We start from the raw sequence: 16281 nt of genomic DNA on the forward strand, positions 1-16281 counted from the left end.
GGGAGCATTAATGTATTTTTTACCAGGACCTATGGAAAAGCTGGATTGGCTTAATAGTTTATCTGAAAATACTGTGTTTACCTTCGATTTCAGGTATGGTTTATCATAGTTAGACTCTGGATTTTTCATAAGCTTCCACTACCTAAGAAGTATGAAATCCTAGTTTTGGTTAACTTACAGAAATTGAAAAGATTATCATAGGTTATAATGCAGCAGTATTTGTGGATATTTTGTTAAACGTATGGATAAATTAGGCTTAGATTTAATTTTCGAAGGACAGCCAATACATTTTTAGTACTAGCAAAAACTTTCTGTTTTTTATGGCCACCTTATTAAGCCCTGACATTTTCTCTTATTACAAGGGTAACGGGATTTATTTATATTAAAGAGGAACCATTCAGCAAGTTCTCTCCCGCACAGGTTTCTTTGTAAAAGTGAGTTCAGATTTCAAAGCAAAATCCGTGTCATTTTCAAACAGCTTTGTAAGAGACATACAAATATGCAGGATATTTCATGAAGAACATTGTAAATATTAGTTAAAACGAATGTTTGTGGGCTTATTTTCTGTTTCTTTACTTATTTGGCAGAGTTTACTCAGATTTAAGCTGAAAGAGAATGTGGATGCTCCATCCCTGGAGGTGTTCCAGGCCAGGTTGGATGAAGCTTTGAGCAACCTGATCCAGTGGGAGGTGTCCCTGCCCATGGCAGGGGGTGGAACTGGATGGGCTTTAAGGTCCTTTCCAACCAAACCACTCTATGATTATCCTACTGTTTTGTTTTTTTTTTTTTTTTAAAAAAAAGACACTGTGACTGAAAGAGGCTTTACCCATGGTGTGAAATATCCATGATAGCTACTTCACCTTTTCCATACTGTTTTACATAGCAGGTTTAGTTGAAAGATCTTAAACAGCCAGTATCAACTGAGCATCGCAAGTACTATGATATAGTTAAAGGCAGATATACTTTTCACCAGCTGCTAAAATCATTGCCTCTATACTTATTGAATTTCCATAAATTTGGAGTGATCTGATGCTTTTGTCCATAGTAACAAGTAAATTGAGCAAAATTTAATTAAAGATACATATCTATAGAATATGAGTCTTGATTCCACCTATTCTCCATTCAGAGTATTCCCCACAAGTAAGTCTTTAATATATTGGATTTTTTTAATGGTCAGTCATGTGTGATAGCCATAGATAGAAGATTACCTTTAGTGTTTTGGAAGACCAAGAGAGCTGGCCCTGCAGTGTATTCAACTTCTCCAATGTGCTTTTAGGAGCAAGTGGTGAAGAAGAGCATTTTGTGCACACAACTCCTGTGAGGCTGAGGACTTCGGTAGGTTTAAGTCAAGTGAGTTTCCTGCCCAGTTTGGTATATAGCCAAACAACGTTCCAAACTGTTCAAGCAGAACGATTATTTGGGGATATGGAGGCAGCATGCAGGCATAGGGAAAATGGCCAAGAGAAGAGGAGAATGGAGATAACTACTTGTTTTAGCAGAGCTTCTCAGTAGCATAAAGTGTCTGTGGGACTGTAGCCTGAAAGGCATCACTGCTGTGAAGCCATGAGCAGTTCAGTCAGCAGTAGGCTCAGCTTTGGACAAAACCTCAGGGCACTAATGGTCCTTCAGCGCTCGGGACAGCCTCACTTGCCCGTGGCCTATCAGCCCTACTTGAGTTTATGATCTTTATGCCTCTGTATGTGTATATGCACAAATATTTCGTTATCTACCTTAATCTACAGGTGACTTTTTAAAATGAAATTTTAGCTTTTAACAGTGTAGCTTTATTTGAGGATTAATTAGCACAATATTAAGAACAAATAAAAATCCAATGTACATGTGTTAACGCTTTTGTGTCGAATTCCACCTTCCTGATGTTTGGCCACTTTTGGGTCCATTAAGGACTAGATTTGTAACTGGATGTGCAGTGTTTCTTGGTAGTCTAAGGAATGTGAACGTAAAAGTGATTTTTTCTTTGTTATCCAGTATTTCTTTAGAAAAACAAGAAGGAAGTGAGTGAAAACTAATGAATCAGAACTGACTTAGCAATAAGGTGATATCTCTTGCATGCATATTTTTGCATGCTTATGAAGAAGATATTTAAATGTGTTAAAAGAGGCATTTAGATTTATGGCTCTCTTTATTACTTCACTGAATTTGACTAGATACGTTAGAATATCATATTTCATAGGCATAGTGCTTTAAGTAGTAAAGTATTGCAACATAGTTTTCCTTATTTTTTTTTAATTTTGTCAGTACAAAGCATCAGACATTACATTGCTGTATTACTAAAGGGATAGGTTTGTCAGTTGATTTGGTGTTTTTTTCTTTTTTTTTTTCCTGCTGTTTCCACTGCTGTTTCCCACAGTGAAGCAGGGATATTGCAGGTAATTGTTTACCTAATGGAGTGCAGGGGTAGGGAAGAATACTCAGCATAAGGCTGGTTTCTTCTCCCAGCTGTCACAAAACAGCTCCAATAGCTCAAATTCTGTTCAGTGGCATGGGCTGTGAATCACAATCAGAAATGTATTCTGAATCCTGTGGAGACAGGCTAGGGACTTTTTTAGGCAAAGGAAAAAGGGGAAAAGCCAACGGGCAATCTGTCTTTGAGCTGTCTCAAACACGAATGGATTCAGAAATTAAGAAAAAGGTGCAGCGCACCGATTATCAAATCGTAGTTTTTAAAACTGCCTCAGCTCAGCGAGACAAACATTTAAAAGTAGCGTTTCACATTTGTTCAGATGAATTTCAATCCCTTCACAAAACCTTGTTGAATTTCTGACCATGATCTCCCTGTCAGAGCAAATCTTCATTAGTTGTCTCGGAGGTGTGTTTACTGCAGAAGTTTCAGGACTATTTAAGCAGTGGAGGTATTGGTTAACGGTGAAAGAACGTGATGCAGTCTCTTCTACAGTTTTTTGTTGGTCAGGTGGCTTATGTCTGAAATGAAACTATCTCTAAAAAGAAATACAACTTTGATTCATAGAATAATTTGGTTGGAAGAGACCTTAAAGATCATTTAGTTCCAATGCCCCTGCCATGGGCAGGAACGTATTCCACCGGATCAGGCTGATCAAAACTTCTGCCAGCCTGGGCTCGAACAACTCCAGGGATGGAGCAGCCATGATTTCTCTGGGCAAGCTGTGCCATTGCCTCACCACTGTCACAGGAAAAGATTTCTTCCTAAGATCTCATCTCAATCTCCCCCCTTTTAATTTAAACCTGCCCTCCTCCATCTTTGATAAAGAGCCCCTCCTCAGCTTTTCCGTAGGCCCCCTTTGAGCACCAGAAGGCTGCTTGCTGTAAGGTCTCCCCCGAGCCTTCTGTTTTCTATGCTGAACAAACCCAACTCTCTTAGCCTGTCCTTGTATGGGAGGCTTCTGATCATCTTTATGGCCCTCTACTGGACTCACTCCAACAGCTCCATGTCCTTCCTGTGCAGAGGACTCCAGACTTGACTGCAGGGCTCCAGGTGAGCTCTCATAAGAGCGGAGCAGAGGGGCAGAATCCCCTTCCTTGCCCTGCTGGTCCCACTGCTTTGGATGCAGCCCAGGATGTGGTGGCTTTCCTGGCTGCAAGTGCCCATTGCCGGGTCAAGTTGAGCTCTTCATCCAGCAGCACCCCAAGTCCTCCTCAGGGCTGCTCCCAATTCATTCTCTGTATTTGCACCTGGGATTTTCCTGAGCAGGGTGCAGGATCTTGCCCTTGGCCTTTTTGAGCCTTGTGGGATTCACACTGGCCTGCCTCTCAATATCCCTCTGGATGACATTTCTTCCCTCCAGTGTGGTGACCACACCACACAGCTTGGTGTTGTCGGCAGACTTGCGGAGGTTGCGTTCCATCCCAATGTCTGTGTCTGAGATGAAGATGTTAACATTGGTCCCAATACCGACCCCTACGGAACGCCACCCATCGCGGGTCCCACTTTGATATTGAGATGTTCACTGCTACTCATTGCTGCACAAAAGTTTAGTCGTGCTGTATGTCTCGAGTGATGCTCATGTTTGTCTTCTAACAGCCCTGCAAAAACATGAGAGGTGGCTTACATACATCAAAGGCTGCATTCTAATAAAATTACTTTCTATAATATCTGTCTGTTGAAGGAAACAGCTCTCAGGTCAATTTATTAATGTCAGTGGTGGAAGAAAAGGAAATAAAACCAATTCCATCTTGTCATTGACAACTTCAATCTTGGTTTGTTGGTCTTTTTTTGTTTTGTTTTGGGTTTTTTTTTTTTTTATTCCCTTAGGTTTATATATTTTCTTCATTCTCACAATTCTCTTTGCCTAATATTCCAAAAGAATTTCGAAAGCCAGAAGTACAGTAGGTGGTTTTCTTAAGTTTGTTGTAATGATTATTTGCAGCATTTTTTATTTTGTTTTTTTAATCATGATTTGGGAATGGATGACATTCACGATTAAGCACAGAAGATCTACTCGCTGAACTGCAGGACCTTAGGTTGCAGCTCTTTGAATGCGTGTTCTGGCAACACAGCACATCTGCATACCTCATGTGAGGGAGGACGAGCTAAGCATGAACAGACAGTGAAGGACTTCCATGCGTTTTTCTTCCTGGATAGGACTGAAATAACCCTTCTCTCATTCCACAGGAACCTAGGAAGGTGGAAAGATATTAAAGGTGAAAACTGTGTTTTTTAAAATGTACAGGATTCAGGTTGATATGAGAAGCTGAGAAAATTAAGAAAATATCTTCTGCAGAAAAATGAGTAACAGAAAAAAGGCTTCACATATCGATGAGATGAGACAGTTCAGTGAAATGGTTACTGACTTTCAAGTAAGGGATACAGGAGAATCCTTGTTTATAACATGTCCCTTTTCTTTTAGCTTTTCTGTAGGGATTTTCATATATATTTAATACAAAAATGACATTAAATGAGCTTTCCAGTTTCACATTTCAGGAGTTTCCTTCATTCAAAAGTATTCCTTTATTTCTTTGTGGTAAGGTGCTGGCTTGAGATACATAACAAACAGCAACCACTTAGATACAGCTTTAGAATGGCAAATAATGTCCTTTTTAATTAATTCTGAAGAGTAGGAACTATGTATGCATGCACCTCAAGATAAGACCTTTCTAAATGCTAAAAAGAGTAAACACGGTTTAAAAGACTGTTTACTGTATTTGCAGCGTTATCACCAGACCTACATTTTTGTCAGCTTTCACCGGGCTCCTTTTGTAGACTGGGAAGTTCTGAATTGAGAGCAACTTTCACAAGTAGCAAAAAGCCATTTTTAAGGATGTTTTCTGTCAGTCATTTATAGTTTCCAATACAAGAAAAATAAATTGCACCTTCCCTGAGAAAGTGACATAAACCTGTGGGTTTTTTATGTCACAGAGGGATTATTGTGAGAAAGACAGAAATCCCTCATTCCAGCTGTGATTTCTCTTGATGAAATTGCTGTGTTCTTAACTAATCCATAAAATGTCAGGGGGATAGCGAGGGACAGCAAAAGAATGTCATGCTTCTTACAAATCATCGGCAAGAACCGTTAGGCTGTTGCAGTTTGGATGGTCTACAGTGAAGCCACCAGCCTTGAAAACCACCCCGCTTCTTGCTCTCTGCTCCTCTCCTTGCCTTCTGGCCACTCCCCTGCTTCTGTAACGATGAGTGTAGTTTCGAGACGTAATTATAGTTACTCAACTGCCCACAATGAGGGTGAATAAATTGGTTTTGTGTTTCAGGTGACTTGGCTACAGATCTCAGTGGGTGCTTTGCTTAAGGAGCTTGATATCCGGCAATACCTTCCCAGAGGATTTAATAGAGCAATCGCACTGTGACATACAGACAGCAAAGAATGGCTTCCAAACTGCCATTCTTCGTCATACACTTTGTACTGCTCTTTCATCTGCTGACTTCTCCAACATGATGGAAGATACAGCTGCTGGTTTAGAAATTATAAGTTTCAGGAGCTGAGGGAAGGGGTTATAGGGGAGAGGGGGAGGAAGAAATCAGCTATATAAATACTGTGGTAATTCACTACATTAAGATATATAAACTTAAAATATTTGTTAAAACTTTTATATAATTGTCATATCTTCACAGAGTAACAGCAATCTGCTCATTAATTTCATGAGTGTTATTTGACCTATAATATTAAATTAATGTGTTTTACTGTTTATTAATTAAGCATTTGCTTGAGGAAGGTCATTTTTTAAAATAGAAACACTCCACCTCTTGTCTCCATTTTTACGGTGATGAGTGGGTGTTCAAGATCATAGTTCCTCTGGTATAGAGATCACTTTACAGAGTGCTCGGAAATATCTCAGGATATGTTCAAATCCCTGTGTCCAGCCTGGATGCAGTGCAGCTTTCTCGACTGTATAGCCAGGGCTGGAGAAGTATTTCACTAACGTAACCGTAGTGCGACTGCCTGGTGACGTGTCCTGCTGTACAGGTATTGGCACAGTACTTTATTGCTCAAAATAATGTTTTTGTAGCAGTTTCACTGTATTGAGTTATTTGTAATTTCATTCGATAATTTTTCATTAGTATGCTTGGCCTAAGAGCGTGCTAATGAAATTTGATAAAAATACAAAGTTAGGAGGAATTGCTAATATAGAAAAGCCTGGTATGTTATCCAGGAAGAGAAGGATAGTCCAGCAGATTGAAATAAAGGTGAATCAATGTTAGTAATACCGAGTAAAAGGTCATTCTTCTACGGCTAACCAGAATTCCACTGCTGAACAGGGATTTATCGGAGAATAACTTGGAGAAGAAAGATGTGAGTATAATGTATCAAGTGGTCCAGATGACCACTGCATGGGTATATAGCAACAGGAGGATATAGCTGTAGAAAAGAGCAATACTGCCTTTGGACATACAAGGTGTAATTATTAAAATAGAAGAGTAATTAGTGAGTCATTGATTGGCATAGTCACATTGTTCAGTTGCTTGCGTAGTTGATAGAGCTAGTCACCACTGAAAGATAAGTTACGGCAGCATTGTTGAGAGCTTCAGAAACCTCCACTCCAAATTTTGGTGGTTTAAATTAAGCTAAGTTTTGTTTATATCCTGTACAATATACATTTTTAGTCATTTGTCTCCAAGAAAGATGTATTTAAATTGTAGTAAGTAGAGCTCTACTGAGTTTGTCAGTGGAAAAACCCTCTTGTGAGGGGACTCTGTCAGAGTGGCACGTTGAGCCTCGTGGAGTGTTAGCGGAGAATGCATGGTGGTGACTTCCAGTACGGTTTGTGTTGGAGAGGAAAAAGAACCTGCTAATGTTAGAGAATCGTGATGAGGAGGAATAATAAAAAAGGTGATAGATTGTTTGTGAATAAATGGAATTTAAATAAGGCAGCTTCTGCTTCTCTGAGAGAAATTCTTGAACAGCCTTCAAAAATCTTATTAGTGACAAAAGATACACATTTCAAATAGAGCTGAATCCGGTTTTGAATCAGGGTAAATGAAATAACTGTTTGTGATTGCAGGCACCTTGTTGTGATGTGACAGGGGTTCATTTCCATTCCTAAATTCCTTTGAAATAAGTTTTTGATGAACCCACAGATGTCTTCCATTGAAACAGCAGCTTTGCACACAGATTGTCTTTTTTTTTTGCTATGCAGGCTGAGCTCTGTTCAATAAACGCAGTGTTCTCCTCACCTTTCCTTCAAACCAAGTCACAGTTGGTCACTCCCCCTCCTGCTCCCAAAAGCCGGGGAGAGTTGGTGCTGTCTTCAAAAAGCGATTGTTTGTGCCAATATGAAGAAAGATCTGTTCTCGTGTAGACAGAATTATAGCTAGGTGTCAGTCTTAAATTCTTGAGGAGGTTATTATGGGGTTTTCAGCCTAGTAAAGTTCTGATAATGTTGTGACATGAAATTCTAACAAAGACTTTTGTTGTACAAACACAGTTTAACAGCTTTCCCTATCCAATAACAGTTTATTAACTTTGTGTGCGTTATTTGACCTCTAATAAAAAATTATGTCATATGTCTATTTAAAGTATTGGAACTGAAGGTACTTTGATATAAATGACAATCACGTCTATCTTGCCTGAACTGGATTTTATGCAAGATTGTGATAGTCATTGACTTAGTTATGGTTTAGCGTCTAAAGTGAGAGAGATGCGAAGTTCAATTTAACTCCTTGATTGGCAGAGAGAAATAGTTCCTGCGGCTCCGCAGCTGTTCAGGAGACAAGTACATTTGTGCTAAGGGCGGTCTTGGTTGCTGTAAGGCAGGACTGGGGCTAAGCCCGGCCTCCTCCCCCAGGGCCCTCGCAGCCAAAACCTGGACACCCACACCCCACACTGTTTGGCACCAGTGAGAAGAAGCTGCTGAACCCTTCTTTGTCACAGTTAATGTGGAATGTCTTCTTTAAACTCTCGGTTGCTTCTAGCAGCGCAAAACGAAGCTGGCTTTTTTCCAAAGCGTATCCTGGTAATTATCTTGAGATGTTAGAATCGCTTATAGTTGCGCTACTCTTCATTTCTGTTCAGAAACAGCTTATAAAACAGAAGAAATATAAATATATTTTTCCAGTTCTGTTTTGGTATGTTTTCTGAGCTTTTACCCAATATTTCTGAATAGTACTGTACTCTTAATTTATGCCTGGTTTTGCCTTCTGAGATGCCAGAGGTGAATGGTCTCCTCACAGTGTGAAAGAGTTCTCTTCAGTTCCATTCCCTCAAGCCATAACAACCAATTGATGTCAGTTACCTCAAAAGCAAATTAATCCCACTTCTGTTTTGTTGAATCAATACTAATGCATTTTCCCTGTAATTTTCAGGTTTTGACAACGCCGGCTGCCAGCAAAGTTGAGGTAGGACATCTTGTCTCATACTAGTGGAATGTTAAGTTGCTGTCTGCAGCTTTGATAGCGGAGCTCGCTCTCTCACAATTTGGGGCTGAAATTTAATAGACTTTAAGGCCTTTGGGCTGCTTCTGGTGTTTAATGAGCCAATATTCAGAATTCTTGTCTTGTTATAACAATGTTTAAGCTGATAAAGCGTTCCTAGGAAAGTTTTATCATTATGTAGGTCTTCCTGAAGATGTCCTTGGCATTGAAACCACATAGCTCAGCTCTCATTGGAGAAGGAAGATGTGAGCATAACGCTCTCAATCACATCAGCCCCTATCCTGTACTGAAAACGGGGATTGCCCTGACCCAGGTGCAGGACCTTACACTTGGCCTTGTTGAATCTCCTGCGGTTCTCCCAGCCCCACTTCTCCAGCCTGTACAAGTCTCTCTGGATGACATCCTGTCCTTCCGGTGTGGCGACTGCACCGCTCAGCTTGGCATCATCGGCAAACTTGCTGAGGGTGTACTGGATCTCGCTGTCAATACCATTGATAAAGATATTGAACAGCACCAGTCCCAGTAGGATAGTCAGGGTTGTATCATAGAGTCGATGTATCATAGAGTCATGGTGACCCCTGAGGGACACCACTTGTCACAGAGTCCACCAATAAGTAGTCACTTCCAGTTTCTAATTATGTAATGGGAGTTCCCCAATACAGGAAAAATCCTATATCAGAATAAAAGATAATTAAGTGCTTTCCTTGATCAGGGTAGTAGTGTTGCTTGTAATTAGTTCTACTGAGTTCAGTGGAAAAAGTCACAAGAACAACAAGCACGTGGAACTGGTTGCTGAGCTTTTGCATTAGCGACAATATTCAACATGAGGGAGATGGATGTTTTGACATAATAGTAAACATCCCAAGATTTATTCTTGGGACCAACATCGTGCACTGTATATTAGGCATAACATAGTACAGCTTTGGTGTTTTTTAAGGCTACAATGCCTTAATAACTGTGTGGACGGCATACAAGCATTTCCTCAAGTTTGAGAGTAGTGACCTCGTGTTTTGCCTGATGCTATTGTTTTGTTTTCTTTGATTGATTTTGTTTTGGTTGCTTGTGGGGTTTTTTGTTGTTGTTTTGGTTTGGTTTTTTTTAACTCTCTGGTCTTTGTGAGCAGCTCTGAGAAAGACAGAAGCCAAAACAACCTTGATTTTACCTTTGTGTCACATCTTAACGCTGCTGAGCTCCTCAGTTCTTTGCTACTGTGCAGTGCTTGTGTCATAAGCTCTTCAGCCTGCTTTTTGTTTAAAAGGAAAAGTATATCTGTTTGCTTTCTCCCACCTTCTATTAGAACTGCTTTTTGATTATTCTTGAACTGTTGATCCAAGTAGTCTTGAAATTTGATTCTTCTTTTTCTTCTTATTTTCTATAGCTGGGTTCCCTTACTGAATATTTTATCAAGTCTGAATGAAAACTTAGCATGTTTGTATTTCTCTTGAATGTTTTAGGATGGTACAAACAAGATGGTTTTTTTTTTTCTTTTTCCAAATACTTGTTGCCACATGCCAACTGTAGAGAAACAAGTACATGTAGAGGAAGCTGTCAAGTAATCCAAAGACCTTTCTTCTATCTTTTAACACAAAGGGGCAGCAAATAGTGACAGAGTCAGAGCTGTAGGCAGTGAAGCCTTCTGTGAATAATTGCCAGATCTCCCTACACAGTGTCTTTTAGTGTCATAGTCTTGTAAATATGCAAGTTAGAAGCATCTTAAAAAAGAACTTGTGTGTATGTAGTCAAATGTGAAGATTTTAATCATAGTACTCTATTTCTTGCACAATAAAACATATAACGGATCATCATATTGCCAATACAAAATGGACCTGAGAGCCTTCTCGAATACAGCTATACACTGTGCAAATTGTTATAACACACAATACATTATAATAACATTTTCCTGTAATTGCCCGGAACAACACAGTTTGAGGAATACCTTTTCTTCAGTTTTAGTAACTTCAGCTAATGCAGGGATGTGGCAGTCTAGTCCTTTTATCGCTTTCCTGAATATACAGTTGTCCCCTTCAAAAGGCTTCTCAGACAGTAAACTGTGACTTTTTCCAGAGTGTCTGTCTCTCTAATTAGTTGCTAGTATGAAAAAAAACTTTATGTTGGGGAAAGCATCATTTATTTTCTTCTTTCTGAAACAAAAGCCGTTACCAAATAGAGAACAGAAAGCTGCTTACAATTCTTGTTTTCCTCTCCAACATTTGAATAAATTATACAGTGAAGTTCAAGGCCGGCTTCTTGTGAGAAGTTAGAAATCATGCTGATGGAAATACAAGTTTAATACAACTTTGAGTAAGCTCTGTGAGGCCTGCTTTGATGTCAGTAATGACAAGGCTGCCTTTTTCAGTCTCATAAAGAAAAAGGCTGCCAATATATCTCTATAAAACTGGAAATCAAAATCAACTCAAAGCCAAGGAGGTTATTAAATCAGAGTTTGACAAAAACCTCAGAATAGTAAGCAGAATGTGGCTCTAACAATAACAAAACTGTGGCTGATTTATACTGCAATCCCTGAGGTCCTCGGTTATCGGGAAATGTCATTGCTAAGCCCCCCTCTTCCCTCACGTGGAAGGAACAGATGAGACCTGGTGAGTAGCGCGCTCCTGAAAAGGCCAGCGAATGTGTCGCACATCAGTTGCCCTTTTGCTGCTCTACGTGTGGGGTGGAAAGAGGGAGAGGAAAATCCTCTGACAGGACAGAAAATGCTTTCATTTATTTTGTTGTTTGTAAAACGTTTATGAAAAATCATTTATGCTTGCGGTTCTGTGGCAATATGTTTGCATGAATGATGCAAGAGATGCATGTGCAAGGTGTCTTAAGCAGATATGGTTGGAAAGGCATTCAGAGCGTTTGCACCGGCTGGCGTTATTGTCTGTTTGCATTGCACTAATGCCCAGTGGCCCCCAGTGTGAATCCTGGTCTTTCAGGTGCTGTACAGGCATGTGTTACACAGTCAGTATTTCAAAGGTCTTACGCACTGACATAGATAACACATCAAATGCCTAGAGCGAAATGGAGAAAACCATGGAGCAGGGCAGGAGCAGAACCACGGGGTTTCATTGCTGGCAGGACCACACTAACTGTTTTTTCCATGTTTTAAATACTATAGTAAACAAATTTGTTTTTGAAAATGTTTGTAAATGTGTGTGTGTGAAGCAGAGAGCAGAACTATCAATGCATGTTGTACTAAAATTATTGTTTTCATAGTGAACGGTGTGCTTTCTTCCTTGGTGACATCATTATTTTTTACTAGTATATGAGTAATTTTTAAATCCTGTTGGCTGTCTGATTTATTTCTATGCAAAAACTATTATATCGATGGAAACTTTTGGAGGAACATGAAAACTTTGATCCTCCTAGGATAAATTGCAGGTATTGTATTGAAAATCCGTGGTAGATAAAAATATGCCATTCAGTCTTCGTAGCCTCTGTGCCCTACTTTATTCTCCAGAGCACACTTAACATGCAAGGACCTAGTCTGCCGTCACTCCAGGGTAAATACGTGCTCAGGACAGAAGACATTTCCATTTCTATTTTCAGATTGTTTTTTCAGAATGAATGAATGGATTATAGCCTCTCCCTTTTCTGATCGCTCAAAACTTTGCACCAGCCAAACCATTTGATTGAACCTTTACGTTGTTAATCCTATTAGCTGTATATTCCCTCTTCCATAAAAGAGGAATGAGGCAGTGAATGATCAATCATGATAACCAATAAAGTATTTGCTATTTGTATTTTTACTGTTATTTGAAATTTATTTAGAGCAAGAAAACACTTGCATTTTAAAGAACAGTAACAATGTCTATAAAAGCGTAGCCTAATGCTTTCTATATAGTCATAATGATGATTATTTTAAGGGTTTTGCCATTTCTGTAGTTTGTAGGAGGACTTTAGAATTTATCACGCGGATAATTACAGTAAGATGATCCTTTTTGCTTGATCCATGGAAATCCCTTCAAATCTGACTGAGTCATAAGCTGTACAAATTGTGTATAAGTATCACCAGTTTTTAAAAATAGATAATTGCAGTCTTTGGTAATTGTTTATTATATTACTATTAAGGATATTGACAATTTAAGGTGCAAATGCAAGAATTTTATGTCAAAGTAATTTTTACTTGTCAAGTTTGAAAAGCTGAGCAGTTATAACTCGGCAGAAGCTGTTATTTTGATGTTTACCTGTAAGTAATTTCTACTAAGAAGTATGTTACAAGCAGAGAAGCTGAGTAAGGGTCTGAACTCCCACTGCAAGGTGTCTAGGGGTAATTCAGCGTCACATATAAATCCTGCTGAGAGCCTACCTGTGTCTTCAGCTACCTGATAAACTCTTGATTGTCAGTGACGGGAACTCCCAGCTGTAGCAATTATCTTGACAAGTTAATATGGACATTGCAAATGTGGCAGAAAAGAAATTCATAGCGGTGCATGCCTGGTAAGTGACCTTTGAACGTGATTTGAGTGCATCCACTTCTGAACACTTAAAATACCTGCCTTCATTAGTATTTGCTAGATTCCTCTCCAACTTTCATTGTCAATGGCAGAATCCTGGCTACCTTTAATAGTTTAGAGGTTTAACCATGTTAGTTCCGAATACATGCATAAAAACTATATAAAATGGCTGAAAAGGAGTGATAAGAAGTTTTCACCCATTTTTTTTAACCCCTGTATGAATTTATAGTATCGCGCTCCTTCAATATGAAATCCTCTACAGCAATTTTAAGCTGTGAGAGACAGTCTTGCTGTAACTGCTACTGTAAAGGCTAATTTCCTGCATAAAATATGAGAGCTATAGTGAAATATGAGCCTGGAGAGCAACTCTTTTGATCTTCAGTAGTCAAAAGGTTGGCATGTATAATGCTATGAAAATAAATGATGTCAAAACTGTAGGGATATAATTTATGGTCTGGGGACTACTTATAGAGCAGAAGCTCCTACCATTGAAAAGCAAATAGTTCAACATAAGATAATGAATGGAAATTACAAACTTTCATTAAAAACCAAATATGTTAAACCTTGCAATACATCACTTTAGACATAACCAGCTGACTAATTTACTGATTATAGTTCATTAAAAAGAGCTTTTATAAGAGATATGACTGGAACTTCAGCCTTCGTTTTGTATTTCGTTAAATGGAGTAATGGGCATCAGCTGTCATCCAGTTTGGCAAAGACGTGGTCGCATAAATTTTCTTTACTGGGTTCTAGTGACAAAAGCTTGGCTCTGTACCCTCTTAAAAATGAGCTGCTTTTTCAGCCATCACAGGACAGTCTGAAGGAGTACCCAAGGGCTTCGTGGTGCTTCTAGGAGAGAGTCACTGCAAAACAAGATCATAATGTTTGTTGACTGAAATGTTTATCATTACTATTCCATGCAGACTCTTATGCGTGGCTCTGGCAGCTGAGACTCTGGAGCCCACACAGGTTTCAGACTAGGAATTTTTTAGTTTTTTAATATTTATACAAATAATAGTCAATCAACTATGTCAGTTACCTAAATTTGCTTCATTTAAAGACAGCAATCTTCCCTAATAAATTCTGTCTTGAAACTGTCTTTCAATTTTTTTTTTTTTAGTCTTTATCTTTCTTTTGATGTCTGCTTTGTTACGTTTTCCTGCTCTTCTCTCTTGTCCTTCTGTCACTCAAATTCTGCTCAGTCCCCTTGGTCAGGACTTTAAAGCTTTCTATGGAATATAGTGTGACATAAGTCTGGCATTTTGTTTGGACTGGGATTTCATTGTACTTTGGAAAGTTTTCTATTAAAGGGGAAGCGTTCTTATCCAGATCTACACAGCTTCTGCCAAGACCCTCTAGAACAATATAGACCCGTTTAGATCAATATAGACCAGTAAGATTGAAATTGAAATTTTTCTCCAGGGATCTAAAGAGTACATCCCTGCAACACCACCTGCCCAGAAACCCATCACCACCTCAAAAAAACCCCAGCACCCGTATGGACAGGACTCCTGCAGAGGCTGCTGGAGACAATTGGAATCAATAAAATATGGGCAACTGTGAATCTTCACGTTTATCTTTTCTGTGCATATATACACACGCGTATTTTTGTGAATATGTTTCTCCAGCATATGTTTCAGCAAGATGCGTGAGTGATTTGTTGGCAACAGAAATTATGAACTAATCTCACAAAGGGCTAGAATTGACTTGGAGGTGCTCTGTTTCTTAGTTTATTTCTGTCTCCTTTCTAAATGGCATAAGTTTTGACTGCTTATATATGAGAACTTTAACATGTTTTGACAAGGTTTTAAAGGTACTGTATTAATCACTTTTTTTCAGTCCTTTTGTTGTGAATTTTGAGAGTATCATACTGTCAGAACTGTGGATTTGCCATGTTGATCTTGATGATTAAATCAGCCAAAGGAAACTTGATTTCAAAGGGAAAACTTAATATTCTCAAAGCCCGAATGTCTCCTAAATATTTATAGGCTACAAAGGTTGATCAAGTACCTTTGTTTTCTAATTATTACAGTGAATCGTGACACGTAGTTCAGATTCTCATCATATTAATGTGATGTAGTAATATATAAATTCATGTGTATGTGTTTTCAGTCATGTGAATACACTGAGGTAACTTTTTTTTTCTATCGTGGCAGGGCAAGAAGATGAATAGGTAAAAATGCGTATGTGTTTGAGCGATAAAGTAGGTTTAATGATTCTTGGGGAAAAATTTCCTGTGGTACATACGGTAGTGACTTGATTGAACAGGACAGAATCATGCAGTTCAATTAATGTGCAAATATGTGTTCACTGAACTTTCATTCCATTTATCACATGGACATGGAAATAGGGTCATTTTTTATCGCTGTATTATGTATATGACATCTTAGTTTGCTTCTTGCAAGTTGCTCTGGGAAAAATAGCAATGTGGCACACTATGGGCAAAAAGAATTGGAGATAAATTCCTCAGCTGTCACAAACATCTATAAAGAGATCGTGTTTAAAGATAAACCTTTTCCTTCTGCAAGGATTAACATTAAGGAGGGTTTTGTGTGCTCTTCCCATTAAAACTGTGTGCATCTCTTGGCCATGTGCTGTAAAAAATCATCAGCAACAATTGTCGTATTTATGAAGTACCTAGTTAGCAAAGAAAGTGCAATCACAGAAAGAACTCAAAAAGAGTTTTTACTTGAAAATACATTTGTATTCACCATTAGTTATTTAACATAAGAAGCCACCCATTTCAAAATAAATTTTTTCTGATGCTTATAAAGGTTTTCTTCCATTTTCAGACTTAGCGAAACTTGTCTTGAGACTGTTCTCTTTCTTTTGACTATTGTTCTAAATCAGGTTGTAGAGGTAACGGTTATTTAGTTTCTACACTGACAACCAACACTGGAAATCCTGTTATTGGAACGTAGACCAAGTAAAGTATTTATTTTATTTTTATAATTGGGGGAAAAAGTATTCTTTTCTCTTGATATTAAAAAGAAATCACTCATA

At 38.7% G+C, this 16281-nt stretch overlaps 1 protein-coding gene across 20 annotated transcripts in view; it reads left to right on the forward strand.

The window, feature by feature from the left end:
* RBFOX1 (RNA binding fox-1 homolog 1) overlaps positions 1-16281 on the forward strand; it is a 1213941-nt gene that overhangs the window by 287062 nt on the left and 910598 nt on the right. For 17 of the 20 annotated variants that reach the window (XM_054080127.1, XM_054080124.1, XM_054080166.1 and 14 more), the window contains exon 3: positions 8750-8782. The exons of the other annotated variants lie outside the window; for them this stretch is intronic. In XM_054080127.1, coding sequence (XP_053936102.1) covers positions 8750-8782 — 33 coding nt within the window. The remainder of the gene's footprint in view (positions 1-8749; positions 8783-16281) is intronic. 20 annotated transcript variants of the gene reach the window in all.

Source organism: Cuculus canorus, chromosome 15 (assembly GCF_017976375.1).
Source record: "Cuculus canorus isolate bCucCan1 chromosome 15, bCucCan1.pri, whole genome shotgun sequence".
Taxonomy (NCBI): Eukaryota; Metazoa; Chordata; class Aves; order Cuculiformes; family Cuculidae; genus Cuculus; species Cuculus canorus.